This window comes from Oncorhynchus keta, chromosome 34 (genome assembly GCF_023373465.1).
Source record: "Oncorhynchus keta strain PuntledgeMale-10-30-2019 chromosome 34, Oket_V2, whole genome shotgun sequence".
Classification (NCBI taxonomy): domain Eukaryota; kingdom Metazoa; phylum Chordata; class Actinopteri; order Salmoniformes; family Salmonidae; genus Oncorhynchus; species Oncorhynchus keta.
The window spans coordinates 80,542,638-80,557,099 of NC_068454.1; the positions used below are offsets into that span (position 1 = coordinate 80,542,638).

At 45.2% G+C, this 14,462-nt stretch overlaps 1 protein-coding gene and 1 long non-coding RNA gene across 2 annotated transcripts; both read right to left on the reverse strand.

Moving 5' to 3' along the window:
* Positions 1-349: 349 nt before the first annotated feature.
* On the reverse strand, positions 350-2,298 carry LOC127915342 (uncharacterized). Its single transcript, XM_052495412.1, has 2 exons — positions 568-2,298; positions 350-410 (listed from the first exon to the last, which is right to left on the reverse strand). Exon 1 carries the CDS (start codon positions 2,279-2,281, stop codon positions 1,160-1,162), a length of 1,122 nt encoding a protein of 373 aa, XP_052351372.1. The 5' UTR covers positions 2,282-2,298; the 3' UTR covers positions 350-410; positions 568-1,159.
* A 3,908-nt stretch (positions 2,299-6,206) lies between these two features.
* On the reverse strand, positions 6,207-6,720 carry LOC127915343 (uncharacterized). The gene is made up of 2 exons (XR_008091058.1): positions 6,425-6,720; positions 6,207-6,267 (listed from the first exon to the last, which is right to left on the reverse strand). It is a non-coding gene; the product is annotated as an uncharacterized LOC127915343 (long non-coding RNA).
* Between the last annotated feature and the right edge of the window lie 7,742 nt (positions 6,721-14,462).

The following is a 14,462-nucleotide window of genomic DNA, read 5'->3' on the forward strand; positions in this document are numbered from 1 at the left end:
TGGTCCAGTAGTCTGGCTGTGGTCCAGTAGCCTCTCTGTGGTCCAGTAGCCTCTCTGTGGTCCAGTAGTCTGGCTGTGGTCCAGTAGCCTCTCTGTGGTCCAGTAGCCTCTCTGTGGTCCAGTAGTCTGGCTGTGGTCCAGTAGCCTCTCTGTGGTCCAGTAGCCTCTCTGTGGTCCAGTAGCCTCTCTGTGGTCCAGTAGCTTCTCTGTGGTCCAGTAGCCTCTCTGTGGTCCAGTAGTCTGGCTGTGGTCCAGTAGCCTCTCTGTGGTCCAGTAGCCTGGCTGTGGTCCAGTAGCCTCTCTGTGGTCTAGTGTAGCTCCCTTCAGTAACCACGAGCACAACCGTTCCTTGATTTTAACTGGCGGCTTTATTCTGTAGTTTTAGTCAGAATTATCACCTTCCGTGAGAACTATAAAGTAAATGAAAAATACAGTTAAGCACACTCTTACGACCTTATCTTACGAGTGACTTATTAGCTTGGTATAACTCTGAAGTGCTTACATACATAACAGTTTAACCGGCGTTATAACAGGTTCAGATTAACACATGAATAAAGGAACAAATACCTCATTGGCTGCTTATTACAGAAGGGAGGAAATTAAACTTCACACTTATTATTCCTGGCATGAATTCACACTTCATCCTAACATACACTCTTCAACCATTATGAACTACACCCGATGACATGAAAACTTAGCTAACGCAGCGCAGGATTGCCTTCCCTCCAAAGGTGTGTTGCTACAATAAGGATCCCCGTTACAACAGTATTAGCTACGTAGTTCCGCTTGTATTATCATTTCCCCGCACAGCGGACACATAAACAATTCAAACAAAAGACAACGACATAACCTGTAAGTCTAACTGTCAGTTACACTCCCACCAATCACCAGTGATTTCTGTGAAAGGGGTCTGCAGGTTTCTTGATCGGCTTCCAGGAGGGTGACTGTCTTATGGATGGGCCTCTCCAGACAGGTGGGTTTGGTGATGCGTTTACCTCTCTCATCTTCGGTTGAGTCGCTGATCAGTAACTTGAATCTTCTCACCCGGCCATCCTGTCCCGGGTACACTTCTGTAACCTTTGCCAATTTCCACTGGTTGCGTGGTGCAGTATCATCTTGCAAAATGACAATGTCATTAATCCTTGCGTTTCTTCAGTCTTTACTCCATTTCTGTCTGTGTTGGAGGTTTAATGCGTTGAATACGGTTAGCTACAAAGACGTGGAATCTTCTGGCTTCATTGTTGATGTAGCCAAGAACTACCTTCGACTCTGTCCAGAAGTATTCCTGTAGACCTTGTATCTCTAACTCCTTTTTGAGCATGTCACTTGTTCGAACAGCTACCACCGCTGCTGAAAGTTCCAGTCGTGGTATGGTCGTAACCTTGGAAGGGGCGACTCTCGACTTTGCCATAACTAGGGAGCAATGAACTTCTCCTGCGGTGCTGATTGTTCTGAGGTATGAGCACTCTCCATAACCTGAGGTACTAGCGTCGGAGAAGTGATGGAGCTCATAACTCTGCACCTCCTTGAAACTTGATGGCAAGTAGCTTCGTTGGATCCTTACTTCAGACAAGTTTTGTAGACCTTGGAGCCAGAATTCCCACTGGGAACGTAGGTCATCTGGAAGGGGGTCATCCCAGTCGATTCTGTCACGACACATCCGCTGCAAGATCTGCTTCCCCACCAGGACAAAGGGTGCCACAAACCCAAGCGGATCATATACAGAGGCTACTGTAGACAACACTCCTCTTCTTGTGAGTGGGCGTTCCTTGACAACTACTCTAAACTGGAACTCGTCTGATGCGACACACCACAGTACACCAAGCGCTCTCTCCATGTGTGGTTCACCCAGAGCCATATCCAGGTCTTTGGCACCCTTGGCACGTTCTTCCTTGGGAATTGTGGCTATAACTTCCTTGCTGTTAGAGATAAACTTGTGCAACCGAAGTTTGCCGATGCTGCAAAGCTCTCTTGCTTCTTTCCCCAGCTGGGCCGCTTCAGCTTCAGACGATACGCTCGTCAACCCATCATCAACATAAAAGTTCCTTTCTATGAACTGGATAGACTTCTCGCTGAAGCTTCCTCGTCCTTCGGCAGCAAGATGTTTGAGACCATAGTTGGCGCAACCAGGAGATGAAGCTGCGCCGAACAAGTGGACCTTCATACGATACGCTGAGGGTTGAGACTCTAGATCTCCGTTCTCCCACCAAAGGAACCGTAGATAATCTTGGTCTTCTGCTTTCACATGAAACTGGTGGAACATGCACTCTACGTCACACATGATTGCAACTGGACCCTTATGAAAACGACAAAGGATGCCCAGCAATGTGTTTGTCAACTCTGGACCGGTAAGGAGATGATCATTCAAGGACGTCTCTCGAAACTTAGCTGAGCAGTCAAAGACGACTCGTATCTTCCCAGGCTTTTGTGGGTGATAAACTCCATGGTGCGGGATATACCATGCTGGATGCTTGTTAATTTCCTCTTTAGAGACCTTCTCAGCATCTCCACAAGCTATAGTCTCTTCCATGAATGCTGTGTAGTCCTTGTAGTACTGCTTGTCTCTCCTTAGGCTCCTTTCCAGGCACTTGAGTCGGTGAACTGCACATGTTTTATTGTTCGGCAGATTGGGTCTTTCTTCCTTAAACGGCAGCGGCATCTCATAATGTCCATTGTCCTTACGTCTGATGCCCTCTTTCATTTTCTTCAGGAACCGGATATCCTCTTGAGATATGAGGTCCTCTTCTGCAGGTCTCTCGTTGAAGTCAGATTCAAGCGTCTTGATAATGTCCAGTGTTGTGATTACCTCTCTTGCATGTGTTCTACAAACATAGTGTACTTGATTTGTGAGGTTGGAAGAAGATTGAAGGCTTGGCATCACCTGTCTAACGATAACCCGATGACTCACTCCAATAGGGTCGCCATAGTCGATACATGGATTTCCATAGCCGACTATGCTCCAGCCAAGATCTGTTCTCTGAGCAAAAGGCTGATTTCCCTTACCAGACACAATTTCTCTTGGAAGGAGAGCCTGGGAGCAGTTGTAGCCAATTAAGAGACCGACATCACAGCTCTGTTGAGGAGCAATCTCCTCTGCAATGTGTTCAAGATGAGACCATGCTCTTGCAGTCTCTGGAGTAGGAATATGATCTCTGTTTGCAGGAATAAACTCTCTCGAGTAGGTCGTTGGCAGAGGGATTTTCTTCTCCAAGTAAAACCCTCTAACCTGCAAACCAGACAGCTTCTGGCAGGGCACAGTGGTATTTCTTGAAGCCATTGTAGAGAGTTTCAGTTGGACTGGCTCCTTCCTTGTATTGAGAGCCTTTGTTGTCTCTTCAAGGATAAAAGTGGTGTCGCTCTGGGTGTCAAGAAGTGCATACACAAGAACTTCACGATCTGGCTCACTTGTGGTTGACACCCATACTGGAATGATTGTGGAGGTGTGAGTGTTAATGTCCCTTACGACTCTGTTAGATATGGCCTCACTTGACGCTCTTGTCCCCTTATCTTGTGAGGTCTTCCTATCCCTTAACCTTTCTTTAGTACGATCTTCGTGCAGGCAGGATGGATGCCTCCTCTGACACGTGTCGCAGGTGTTCCTGTTATCACAATCTTTCGATCGATGGCCAGGCCTTAAACAGCCAAAGCACAATTTATTCTCTTGAACAAACTTCTGTCGCTCTGCGGTGGGCTTATCCATGAACTTCCAGCATTTGTGGAGACTGTGACCTGACTTCTCACAGAAGACACAACTAGTAACAGTATCTTTCTCATCAGAGTTAGTTGCTAATACCCTTACTCCGGGGTTTTGAATCCTTGGCGTCTTAAGTTTCCCATCTTCACTTGGTTTCAAAGCATGAAGGGATGTTACAGGATTGCAAGCAATCTTGGCTTCTCTTGTGAGAAACTTCACAAACTGACTGAAGCTAGGAAAGATCTCCGTTTCTTCTAAGATGTCTGTGACCTTTCTATTCCATCTTGAAGTTAGCCAATCTGGAAGTTTAGCGAGGATCTTTTGGTTTTCATTACAGTCATTAAGCACCTCCAGGCCCTTATTCTGAGACATAGCAGCTTCACAGCTGCGAAGAAAGTCTACAAGGTCTCTAAGTTCAAGACTGTCCTTGGATCCTATCGTAGGCCATGCATTGAGCTTATCTCTGAAAGACTTGGCGATGAAGAATTTGTTTCCGTACCTTTCTTCAAGAATGGTCCAAGCAGCATGGTAGGCTGATTCTGTTCCTAACATAAAGTAACTTTCGATGGCTTTCTTGGCAGGCCCACCGACATATTTTCTTAAGTAATATATCTTCTCAGTTGTTGGTATGTTCTTCCTGTCTATCAGAGTCTGAAAAGAGACCTTCCAGTCAGTGTACGAGAGAGGCTCTCCATTGAATGTTACTGGTTCTGGTATGGGGAGGCGGCTTTCACTGATTGCTTCCGCTAGTAACCTGAACATGGTCTTGGTGCCATCTTCTTGCTGTGTGCTTGTCACAACATGTTGTGGTGAGAGACTGTGAAATGAGCCACTTCTGTGCATGACTTCTTTCACATACTTGCAGTTAGAGAGTAGTTCTCTCTTCTCGTCCTCTGAGTTTTCATCTTGCTCATACACTTGCATTCGCGCCTTGGCAGCATTTAGTTTCTTGAGCACTTCTAGGTGCTCTAACTCTCTACGCTTGTCTTCTAGTGTCCTTCGTCTGGCAGCATTTTCTACCTCTAACTTGACTCGCAGCCTAGCTTCTTCTAAGCTGCGTTTCACAGCCTCAGCTTCTTGCTCCGCTGTCCTCTTCTTATCTTCATCTTCGAGTCGCTGAAGCTCTTCTAGTTGGCGTTCTTGCTTAACCATTACTTCTAAAGCTGCTTGGTTAGCAGCAACTTCCGCCGCAGCCTCTTGTCTCTTGACAGATGACACGCTTGAGCATCTGGAGTTGACCTTTGAGTTGTTTTGAGACTGGGAGGAAGCACTTGAGGGCTGATAGTTGGGACTTGACTTATGTGAGAGTTCGGACATGCACAAGGAATTGCTGTCCTTCCAGTGCAACTCTATCTGGTTACTTTGACCTTCTTCCCTGCCTTTTAAATGACACCTTACAGTCTTGATAATAGACATTGTAACTGCTTCACAAGTATCAACTCTGCGTCGTATATCGTTGTCGGGAATGTCGATTTGACGCAAATTTACATAGACACGGTTTAGCTCTGTAGAGGTATGGCTAATCTTGTTTAAGAGGTCTTCTAGTAGGTCTTCAGAGCAACAACCTGTCAGTGACAGTTTTGCTTCCTTTACCAGAGCCTTCCACTTCTCATAGCTGACCCTGAAACGTTGTTCGAGCTGTCTCCACCTTTCGTCGCGCAGTTCTCTGCCCTTTTCAGTTAACCTGCGGACCCTCTCACCTTTTCGTGGCTCTTGTTGTGCTACCTCTTCCTGCTGCTCTGTTTGTTCTGATGAAGGCTCGAAGTTTGCGAGGTGTTGCTGCAGCTGCTCAACTTGACCCACCCCATCTCTATCACCTTTAGTGAAACTACCTCTTTCTGACATTCTAAATCAAGTCAAATCAATTCTAGCTAAGGTTTGGATAAGTGAGTAGGTAATTTATACTCTAATTCACTGTAATTTATACCTCAGTACATGGTATAAACATGTATAATGCTTGAAACAAAGGCTTGAACAAACACCTTACCAAACAATTACACTATTAACTTACAGGTGAAAATAGAATTAATAGGTGTACGCTGACCCTTAATGTTTGTGACTATATATATATATATTTAGTCAATATCAAATAATATTTTTCAGTAATACACATACCAGCGATACATTAAGATAGAAAGAGCAAATGCATAATACCAGAGTCTTTATGAAATAGACAACTATCTCCAGTCCTTACGAATTGTGATCTTAAAGTCTCTTATTAGCTGTTCAGAAGGCTAGGACCACCTTCAAACACCTTGACTTGTACTTGCGTGTCTGACTTTCCTGTTAGTCTTGACCTTATGTTGCCTCACGATGCTTCCTTATGTGGAGATTTTCTTCTTAGTTTGCAGGTAGGTGCAAAACTCTTATCTGGCAGATGACAAGGTCTACCAGGATTTGGGAATCTTGTAGATGTTTTACAGCTGGATGAGATTCTTCTTTCTCTCTTGCTCGTGAAGAGCATTGAGTTCTCACTGTAGCTCCCTTCAGTAACCACGAGCACAACCGTTCCTTGATTTTAACTGGCGGCTTTATTCTGTAGTTTTAGTCAGAATTATCACCTTCCGTGAGAACTATAAAGTAAATGAAAAATACAGTTAAGCACACTCTTACGACCTTATCTTACGAGTGACTTATTAGCTTGGTATAACTCTGAAGTGCTTACATACATAACAGTTTAACCGGCGTTATAACAGGTTCAGATTAACACATGAATAAAGGAACAAATACCTCATTGGCTGCTTATTACAGAAGGGAGGAAATTAAACTTCACACTTATTATTCCTGGCATGAATTCACACTTCATCCTAACATACACTCTTCAACCATTATGAACTACACCCGATGACATGAAAACTTAGCTAACGCAGCGCAGGATTGCCTTCCCTCCAAAGGTGTGTTGCTACAATAAGGATCCCCGTTACAACAGTATTAGCTACGTAGTTCCGCTTGTATTATCATTTCCCCGCACAGCGGACACATAAACAATTCAAACAAAAGACAACGACATAACCTGTAAGTCTAACTGTCAGTTACAGTCTAGTAGTCCGTCTGTGATCCAGTAGTCTGTCTGTTGACTAGTAGTCTGTCTGTGGTCAAGTAGTCTGTCTGTGGACTAGTAGTCTCCTCAATAAATCTCTTTAAGACAGTCACACACACACACACACACACACACACACACACACACACACACACACACACACACACACACCCCACACACACACACACACACACACACACACACACACACACACACACACACACACACACACACACACACACACACACACACACACACACACACACACACACACACACACACACACACACACAGTCACACATGCACAAACACTTTCACTGTTTGTTCACTTCCCTCCTGCTGCTTTTCTACTCCTGTTTCTCTCTATTTTTCCGTCTCTTTCTCAATTAAATTCAATTGACTATTTCTCTCTCTCTCTCCCCCACTACTCTTTATTTATCTGTACTCTCCCTCTCTCTCTCTCTCTCTCTCTCTCTCTCTCTCTCTCCTACCTTCCTATGTGGAAGAAGGAGGGGTGGGGGAGAAAGGTGGAGGAGGGGTTGAGGATGTGGAAGAAGGAGGGGTGGGGGAGAAAGGTGGAGGAGGGGTTGAGGATGTGGAAGAAGGACCGGTGGGGGAGAAAGGTGGAGGTGGGACTGAGGATGTGGAAGAAGAAGGGAGGAGGAGGGAAAAATGTGGAGGAGGGGTTGAGGATGTGGAAGAAGGAGGGAGGGGTAGGGAGAAAGGTGGAGGAGGGGTTGAGGATGTGGAAGAAGGAGGGGTGGGGGAAAAAGGTGGAGGAGGGACTGAGGATGTGGAAGAAGGGAGGGGAGGGAGAAAGGTGGAGGAGGGGTTGAGGATGTGGAAGAAGAAGGGAGGGGTAGAAAGGTGGAGGAGGGACTGAGGATGTGGAAGAAGGTAGGAGGAGGGAGAAAGGTGGAGGAGGGGTTGAGGATGTGGAAGAAGGGAAGGGGAGGGAGAAAGGTGGAGGAGGGGTTGAGGATGTGAAAGAAGAAGGGGGGGAAAGGTGGAGGAGGGGTTGAGGATGTGGAAGAAGGGAGGGGGAGGGAGAAAGGTGGAGGAGGGGTTGAGGATGTGGAAGAAGAAGGGAGGGGGAGGGAGAAAGGTGGAAGAGGGCTTGAGGATGTGGAAGAAGGGAGGAGGAGGGAGAAAGGTGGAAGAGGGGTTGAGGATGTGGAAGAAGAAGGGAGGGGGAGGGAGAATGGTGGAGGAGGGACTGAGGATGTGGAAGAAGAAGGGAGGAGGAGGGAGAAAGGTGGAGTAGGGACCGAGGATGTGAAGAAGAAGGGAGGAGGAGGGAGAAAGGTGGAGTAGGGACTGAGGATGTGGAAGAAGAAGTGAGGAGGAGGGAGAAAGGTGGAGTAGGGACTGAGAATGTGGAAGAAGAAGGGAGGGGAAGGGAGAAAGGTGGAGGAAAGGAGAAATAAGTTCTGATCATCTAGTGATCGTTCTCATTGAGACTTCTGATATGAGAGAGGAACGCCTGTGTCTTAGGGAGAAATAGGGGGGAAGATTTAGTCACTGAAATTAAACGAGGAGAAGCTCACTGGTGTTCAAGTGATGAAGGAAGGAAGTACTGTGGTAAAGGAGGGAGGAATAGGAGACAAACAGAGGGAGGAGAGGAGAGGAGAGGAGAGGAGAGGAGAGGAGAGGAGAAACAGAGGAGCGTAGGAGGGAGGAAAGAGTAAACAAGGTCAACATTAGTGCAGGATGGAAGGAGGAGACGGTCACCGTGGTGACAAAAAGAGAACAGCAAGGGAGGAGAGGAAAATGACCTGTTTCTCTTTCATTCTACTTCTATTTTCACCTCTAACACACACACATAAACAAAGGCACATAAAGACACATTCACACTCAATCACTTTCACGGTGAGATCCTTTTCCTTCCACTCTCTCTATGTACTCTCTCTGTACTCTGTTTGTATTCTCTCTCTCTGTACTTTGTACTCTCTCTCTGTACTCTCTATGGACTCTTTATGTACTCTCTATGTATCCTCTCTCTCTGTACTCTCTCTGTACTCTCTGTACTCTCTCTCTGTACTCTCTCTGTACTCTCTGTACTCTCTCTCTCTGTACTCTATGTATCCTCTCTCTCTGTACTCTCTCTGTACTCTCTGTACTCTCTCTCTGTACTCTCTGTACTCTCTCTGTACTCTCTCTCTCTGTACTCTCTGTACTCTCTCTGTACTCTCTCTCTGTACTCTCTCTGTACTCTATGTACTCTCTCTCTCTCTGTACTCTCTGTACTCTCTCTGTACTCTCTGTACTCTCTCTGTACTCTATGTACTCTCTCTCTCTGTACTCTCTGTACTCTCTCTGTACTCTCTCTCTACTCTCTATGTACTCTCTCTCTGTACTCTCTCTGTATCCTCTCTCTCTCTGTACTCTCTCTCTCTGTACTCTCTCTCCACACTATCTCTGTACTCTCTATGTACTCTCTCTGTACTCTCTCTGTACAATCTATGCACTCTCTCTGTATTGTCGTTGTACTCTGTACTCTCTCTTTGTACTCTCTATGTACTCTCTCTCTCTGTACTCTCTCTATACCCTCTCTCTGTACTGTCTGTACTCTCTCTCTCTGTACTCTCTCTCTCTCTCTGTACTCTCTCTCTGTACTCTCTCTATGTACTCTCTCTGTATCCTCTCTCTCTGTACTCTCTCTCTATACTCTCTCTATGTACTCTCTCTGTACTCTCTCTGTATCCTCTCTCTCTGTACTCTCTCTGTACTCTCTCTGTACAATTGTCTCTGTACTCTGCACTCTCTCTGTACTCTCTCTGTACTCTCTCTCTGTACTCCCTCTGTATTCTCTCAAAACGCTGTACTCTCTCTCTGTACTCTCTCTATGTACTGCTCTGTATCCTCTCTCTCTCTGTACTCTCTCTGTACAATTGTCTCTGTACTCTGCACTCTCTCTGTGCACTCTATGTACTCTCTCTGTATTCTCACTGTATTCTCTATGTACTCTCTTTGTTTTCTCTCTGTACTCTGTACTCTCTCTGTATTCTCTATGTACTCTCTCTGTAATCTCTATGTACTCTCTCTGTACTCTCTATGCAATCTCTCTGTACTCTCTATGTACTCTCTATGTATTCTCTATGTATTCTCTATATACTCTCTCGGTACTCTCTCTGTATTCTCTCTGTACTCTCTATGTACTCTCTCTGTACTCTCTATGTACTCTCTCTCTGTACTCTCTCTGTATTCTCTCTCTCTGTACTCTCTCTGTACTCTCTCTCTATGTGTAGTCTCTCTCCACACTATCTCTGTACTCTCTATGTACTCTATCTGTATTTTCTCTGTACTCTCTCTGTACAATTGTCTCTGTATTGTCTCTGTACTCTGCAGTCTCTCTCTGTACTCTCTCTGTACTCTCTCTCTCTGTACTCCCTATGTATTCTCTCTGTACTCTCTCTGTACTCTCTCTGTACTCTCTATGTACTCTCTCTGTATTCTCTATGTACTCTCTCTGTATTCTCTATATACTATCTCTGTACTCTCTCTATATTCTCTCTATGTACTCTGTACTCTCTCTGTACTCTCTCTGTATTCTCTTTGTACTCTCTCTGTGCTCTCTCTGTATTCTCTATGTACTATCTCTCTGCACTCTCTGTATTCTCTCTGTACTCTCTGTATTCTCTCTGTACTCTCTCTATGTACTCTCTCTGTATTCTCTATGGACTTTCTCTGCACTCTCTCTGTATTCTCTATGCACTCTCTCTGTACAATTGTCTCTGTATTGTCTCTGTACTCTCTCTCTGTTCTCTCTCTGTACTCCCTCTGTATTCTCTCAATACGCTGTACTCTTTCTGTATTCTCTATGTACTCTCTCTGTACTCTCTCTGTATTCTCTCTGTATTCTCTCTCTGTACTCCCTCTGTATTCTCTCAATACGCTGTACTCTTTCTGTATTCTCTATGTACTCTCTCTGTTCTCTCTCTGTACTCCCTCTGTATTCTCTCTCTGTACTCCCTCTGTATTCTCTCTCTGTACTCCCTCTGTATTCTCTCAATACGCTGTACTCTTTCTGTATTCTCTATGTACTCTCTCTGTATTCTCTATGTACTCTCTCTCTGTATTCTCTATGTACTCTCTCTGTATTCTCTCAATACGCTGTACTCTTTCTGTATTCTCTATGTACTCTCTCTGTGCTCTCTCTGTATTCTCTATGTACTATCTCTCTGCACTCTCTGTATTCTCTCTGTACTCTCTGTATTCTCTCTGTACTCTCTCTATGTACTCTCTCTGTATTCTCTATGGACTTTCTCTGCACTCTCTCTGTATTCTCTATGCACTCTCTCTGTACAATTGTCTCTGTATTGTCTCTGTACTCTCTCTCTGTTCTCTCTCTGTACTCCCTCTGTATTCTCTCAATACGCTGTACTCTTTCTGTATTCTCTATGTACTCTCTCTGTACTCTCTCTGTATTCTCTCTGTATTCTCTCTCTGTACTCCCTCTGTATTCTCTCAATACGCTGTACTCTTTCTGTATTCTCTATGTACTCTCTCTGTTCTCTCTCTGTACTCCCTCTGTATTCTCTCTCTGTACTCCCTCTGTATTCTCTCTCTGTACTCCCTCTGTATTCTCTCAATACGCTGTACTCTTTCTGTATTCTCTATGTACTCTCTCTGTATTCTCTATGTACTCTCTCTCTGTATTCTCTATGTACTCTCTCTGTATTCTCTCAATACGCTGTACTCTTTCTGTATTCTCTATGTACTCTCTCTGTATTCTCTATGTACTCTCTCTGTACTCTCTCTGTATTCTCTATGTACTCTCTCTCTGTACTCTTTGTATTCTCTCTGTACTCTCTCTCTCCAACCTCCTCCCTCTCCTCCATCTCTCTCCCCCTCATCCCTCTCTCTCTCTCCCCTATCCCTCTCTCCCCCACCTGTCTCTCTTCCCCCTCCTCTCTCGCTCTCTCTCTCTCTGCTCTCAATGAGCTGACCTGACAGTGCTCCTCCTCTGTACTGAGTGCTTAGTCTCTCTCTGAATTATTTAGAAGCTGGGACCCCCATGAGTACTTGTCTTCCCCTCACACTCCCTTATGCTCCCTCCTTGTCTCTGTCCCTTAGTCCCTTCCTCCCTCTCTGTCATCCTCTCTCCTTCGACTGCAGACATTGCCTGCTGCATTCTGTTGCGTGAGTGACACTGCTTGACTGTCACATATTCAGATCTGACTGCTGCCCTATCAACTCAACAGGTTCAGATATTGTGGCGGTGTAGGGACTGACTGACTGCGCTAGGGTTAATGTATGCAGTGCTGGATGTATAGAACATGTGGATGTGTTCACACAGCCAGCAAACTCTATCACCATCAGCTAGACATACAGACAAACCAATGGACTCAGTGCGAAAGATGGACGGATGGATTGAGTTATGGAAGGGTGGATGGATGCGTGGGTGAGTGTACGACAGACTGACCAATGGACTGATAGACAGACCCAGCGGTGATTGTACGTCCATCTCCTCTGCCTCTAGCTCACTGTGACCTATATATAGCTCTCTAAATGAGAGACCATTGAGGAACGAATGAGGGAGACAGATGGAGGGAGAGAGAGAAAGGGAGGGAAGAAAAGAGGTAGATGGCTGGATGGTGTTGGTTGTTTAGCGCGGGTCTGTCACAGGAAGTGTTTTGGGGAGTGTAGTTTCGGCAGGAGGATCAGAGGTTCAGTAAATTACTTTATTTCTGTTTCTCCTCTGACTTCCATCTCACTGCTCTTCATTCACAAACAGAGAGCTATGCGTATGGCCACGCTTATTCACTGTTATTCATAGCTCTTTTATGTTGCAGTCTCTCTCTCTCCCTCCATTCCCTCCCTTCCTCACTATCTCTCTCTCTGTCTCTCTTCCCTCCCTCAATCTGCCTCTGTCTCTCCCTCTCTGTCTCTCTTCCCTCCCTGTCTCAATCTCTCTTCCCTCCCTCTCTCTGTCTCCCTCTCTCCCCCTCTTCTTTCTCCTCTCAATAGAGATGGCCTTATCTCACTCACTAATCACCATGGCAACCTGGTAATCCCTTATCTAGCTGTCACGCCTGACCATAGAATGCTGTTTATTCTCTATGTTGGTTGGGGCGTGATAGTGACTAGGGTGGGTCATCTAGGTGAATTTGTAATTCTATGGTGGCCTGATATGATTCCCAATCAGAGGCAGCTGTTTATCGTTGTCTCTGATTGTGGATCATATTTAGATAGCCATTACCCCATTGTGATTTGTGGGATCCTGTCTACAGATAGTTGCCTTTGTGCACACCAGTAGCTTCACGTTTCGTTTGTGATTTATTGTTTTTGTTTGATGAGTTTCGATTTATTAAAAATATGTGGAACTCTATGCTGCGCCTTGGTCCAATCATTTCAACGAGCGTGACACTAGCAGAAAAATTCTGACACACTCAGTGACATACAGTGGGGCAAAAAAAGTATTGAGTCAGCCACCAATTGTGCAAGTTCTCCCACTTAAAAAGATGAGAGAGGCCTGTAATTTTCATCATAGGTACACTTCAACTATGACAGACAAAATGAGGAAAAAAATCCAGAAAATCACATTGTAGGATTTTTTATTAATTTATTTGCAAATTATGGTGGAAAATAAGTATTTGGTCACCTACAAACAAGCAAGATTTCTGGCTCTCACAGACCTGTAACTTATTCTTTAAGAGCCTCCTCTGTCCTCCACTCGTTACCTGTATTAATGGCACCTGTTTGAACTTGTTATCAGTATAAAAGACACCTGTCTACAACCTCAAACAGTCACATTCCAAACTCCACTATGGCCAAGACCAAAGGGCTGTCAAAGGACACCAGAAACAAAATTGTAGACCTGCACCAGGCTGGGAAGACTGAATCTGCAATAGGTAAGCAGCTTGGTTTGAAGAAATCAACTGTGGGAGCAATTATTAGGAAATGGAAGACATACAAGACCACTAATAATCTCCCTCCATCTGGGGCTCCATGCAAGATCTCACCCCGTGGGGTCAAAATGATCACAAGAACGGTGAGCAAAAATCCCAGAACCACACGGGGGGACCTAGTGAATGACCTGCAGAGAGCTGGGACCAAAGTAACAAAACCTACCATCAGTAACACACTACGCCGCCAGGGACTCAAATCCTGCAGTGGCAGACGTGTCCCCCTGCTTAAGCGAGTACATGTCCAGGCCCGTCTGAAGTTTCCTAGAGAGCATTTGGATGATCCAGAAGAAAATTGGGAGAATGTCATAGGGTCAGATGAAACCAAAATATAACTTTTTGGTAAAAACTCAACTCGTCGTGTTTGGAGGACAAAGAATGCTGAGTTGCATCCAAATAACACCATACCTACTGTGAAGCATGGGGGTGGAAACATCATGCTTTTGGGCTGTTTTTCTGCAAAGTTACCAGGACCGACTGATCCGTGTAAAGGAAAGAATGAATGGGGCCATGTATCGTGAGATTTTGAGTGAAAACCTCCTTCCATCAGCAAGGGCATTGAAGATGAAACGTGGCTGGGTCTTTCAGCATGACAATGATCCCAAACACACCGCCCTGGCAACGAAGGAGTGGCTTCATAAGAAGCATTTCAAGGTCCTGGAGTGGCCTAGCCAGTCTCCAAATCTCAACCCCATAGAAAATCTTTGGAGGGAGTTGAAAGTCTGTGTTGCCCAGCAACAGCCCCAAAACATCACTGCTCTAGAGGAGATCTGCATGGCGGAATGGGCCAAAATACCAGCAACAGTGTGTGAAAACCTTG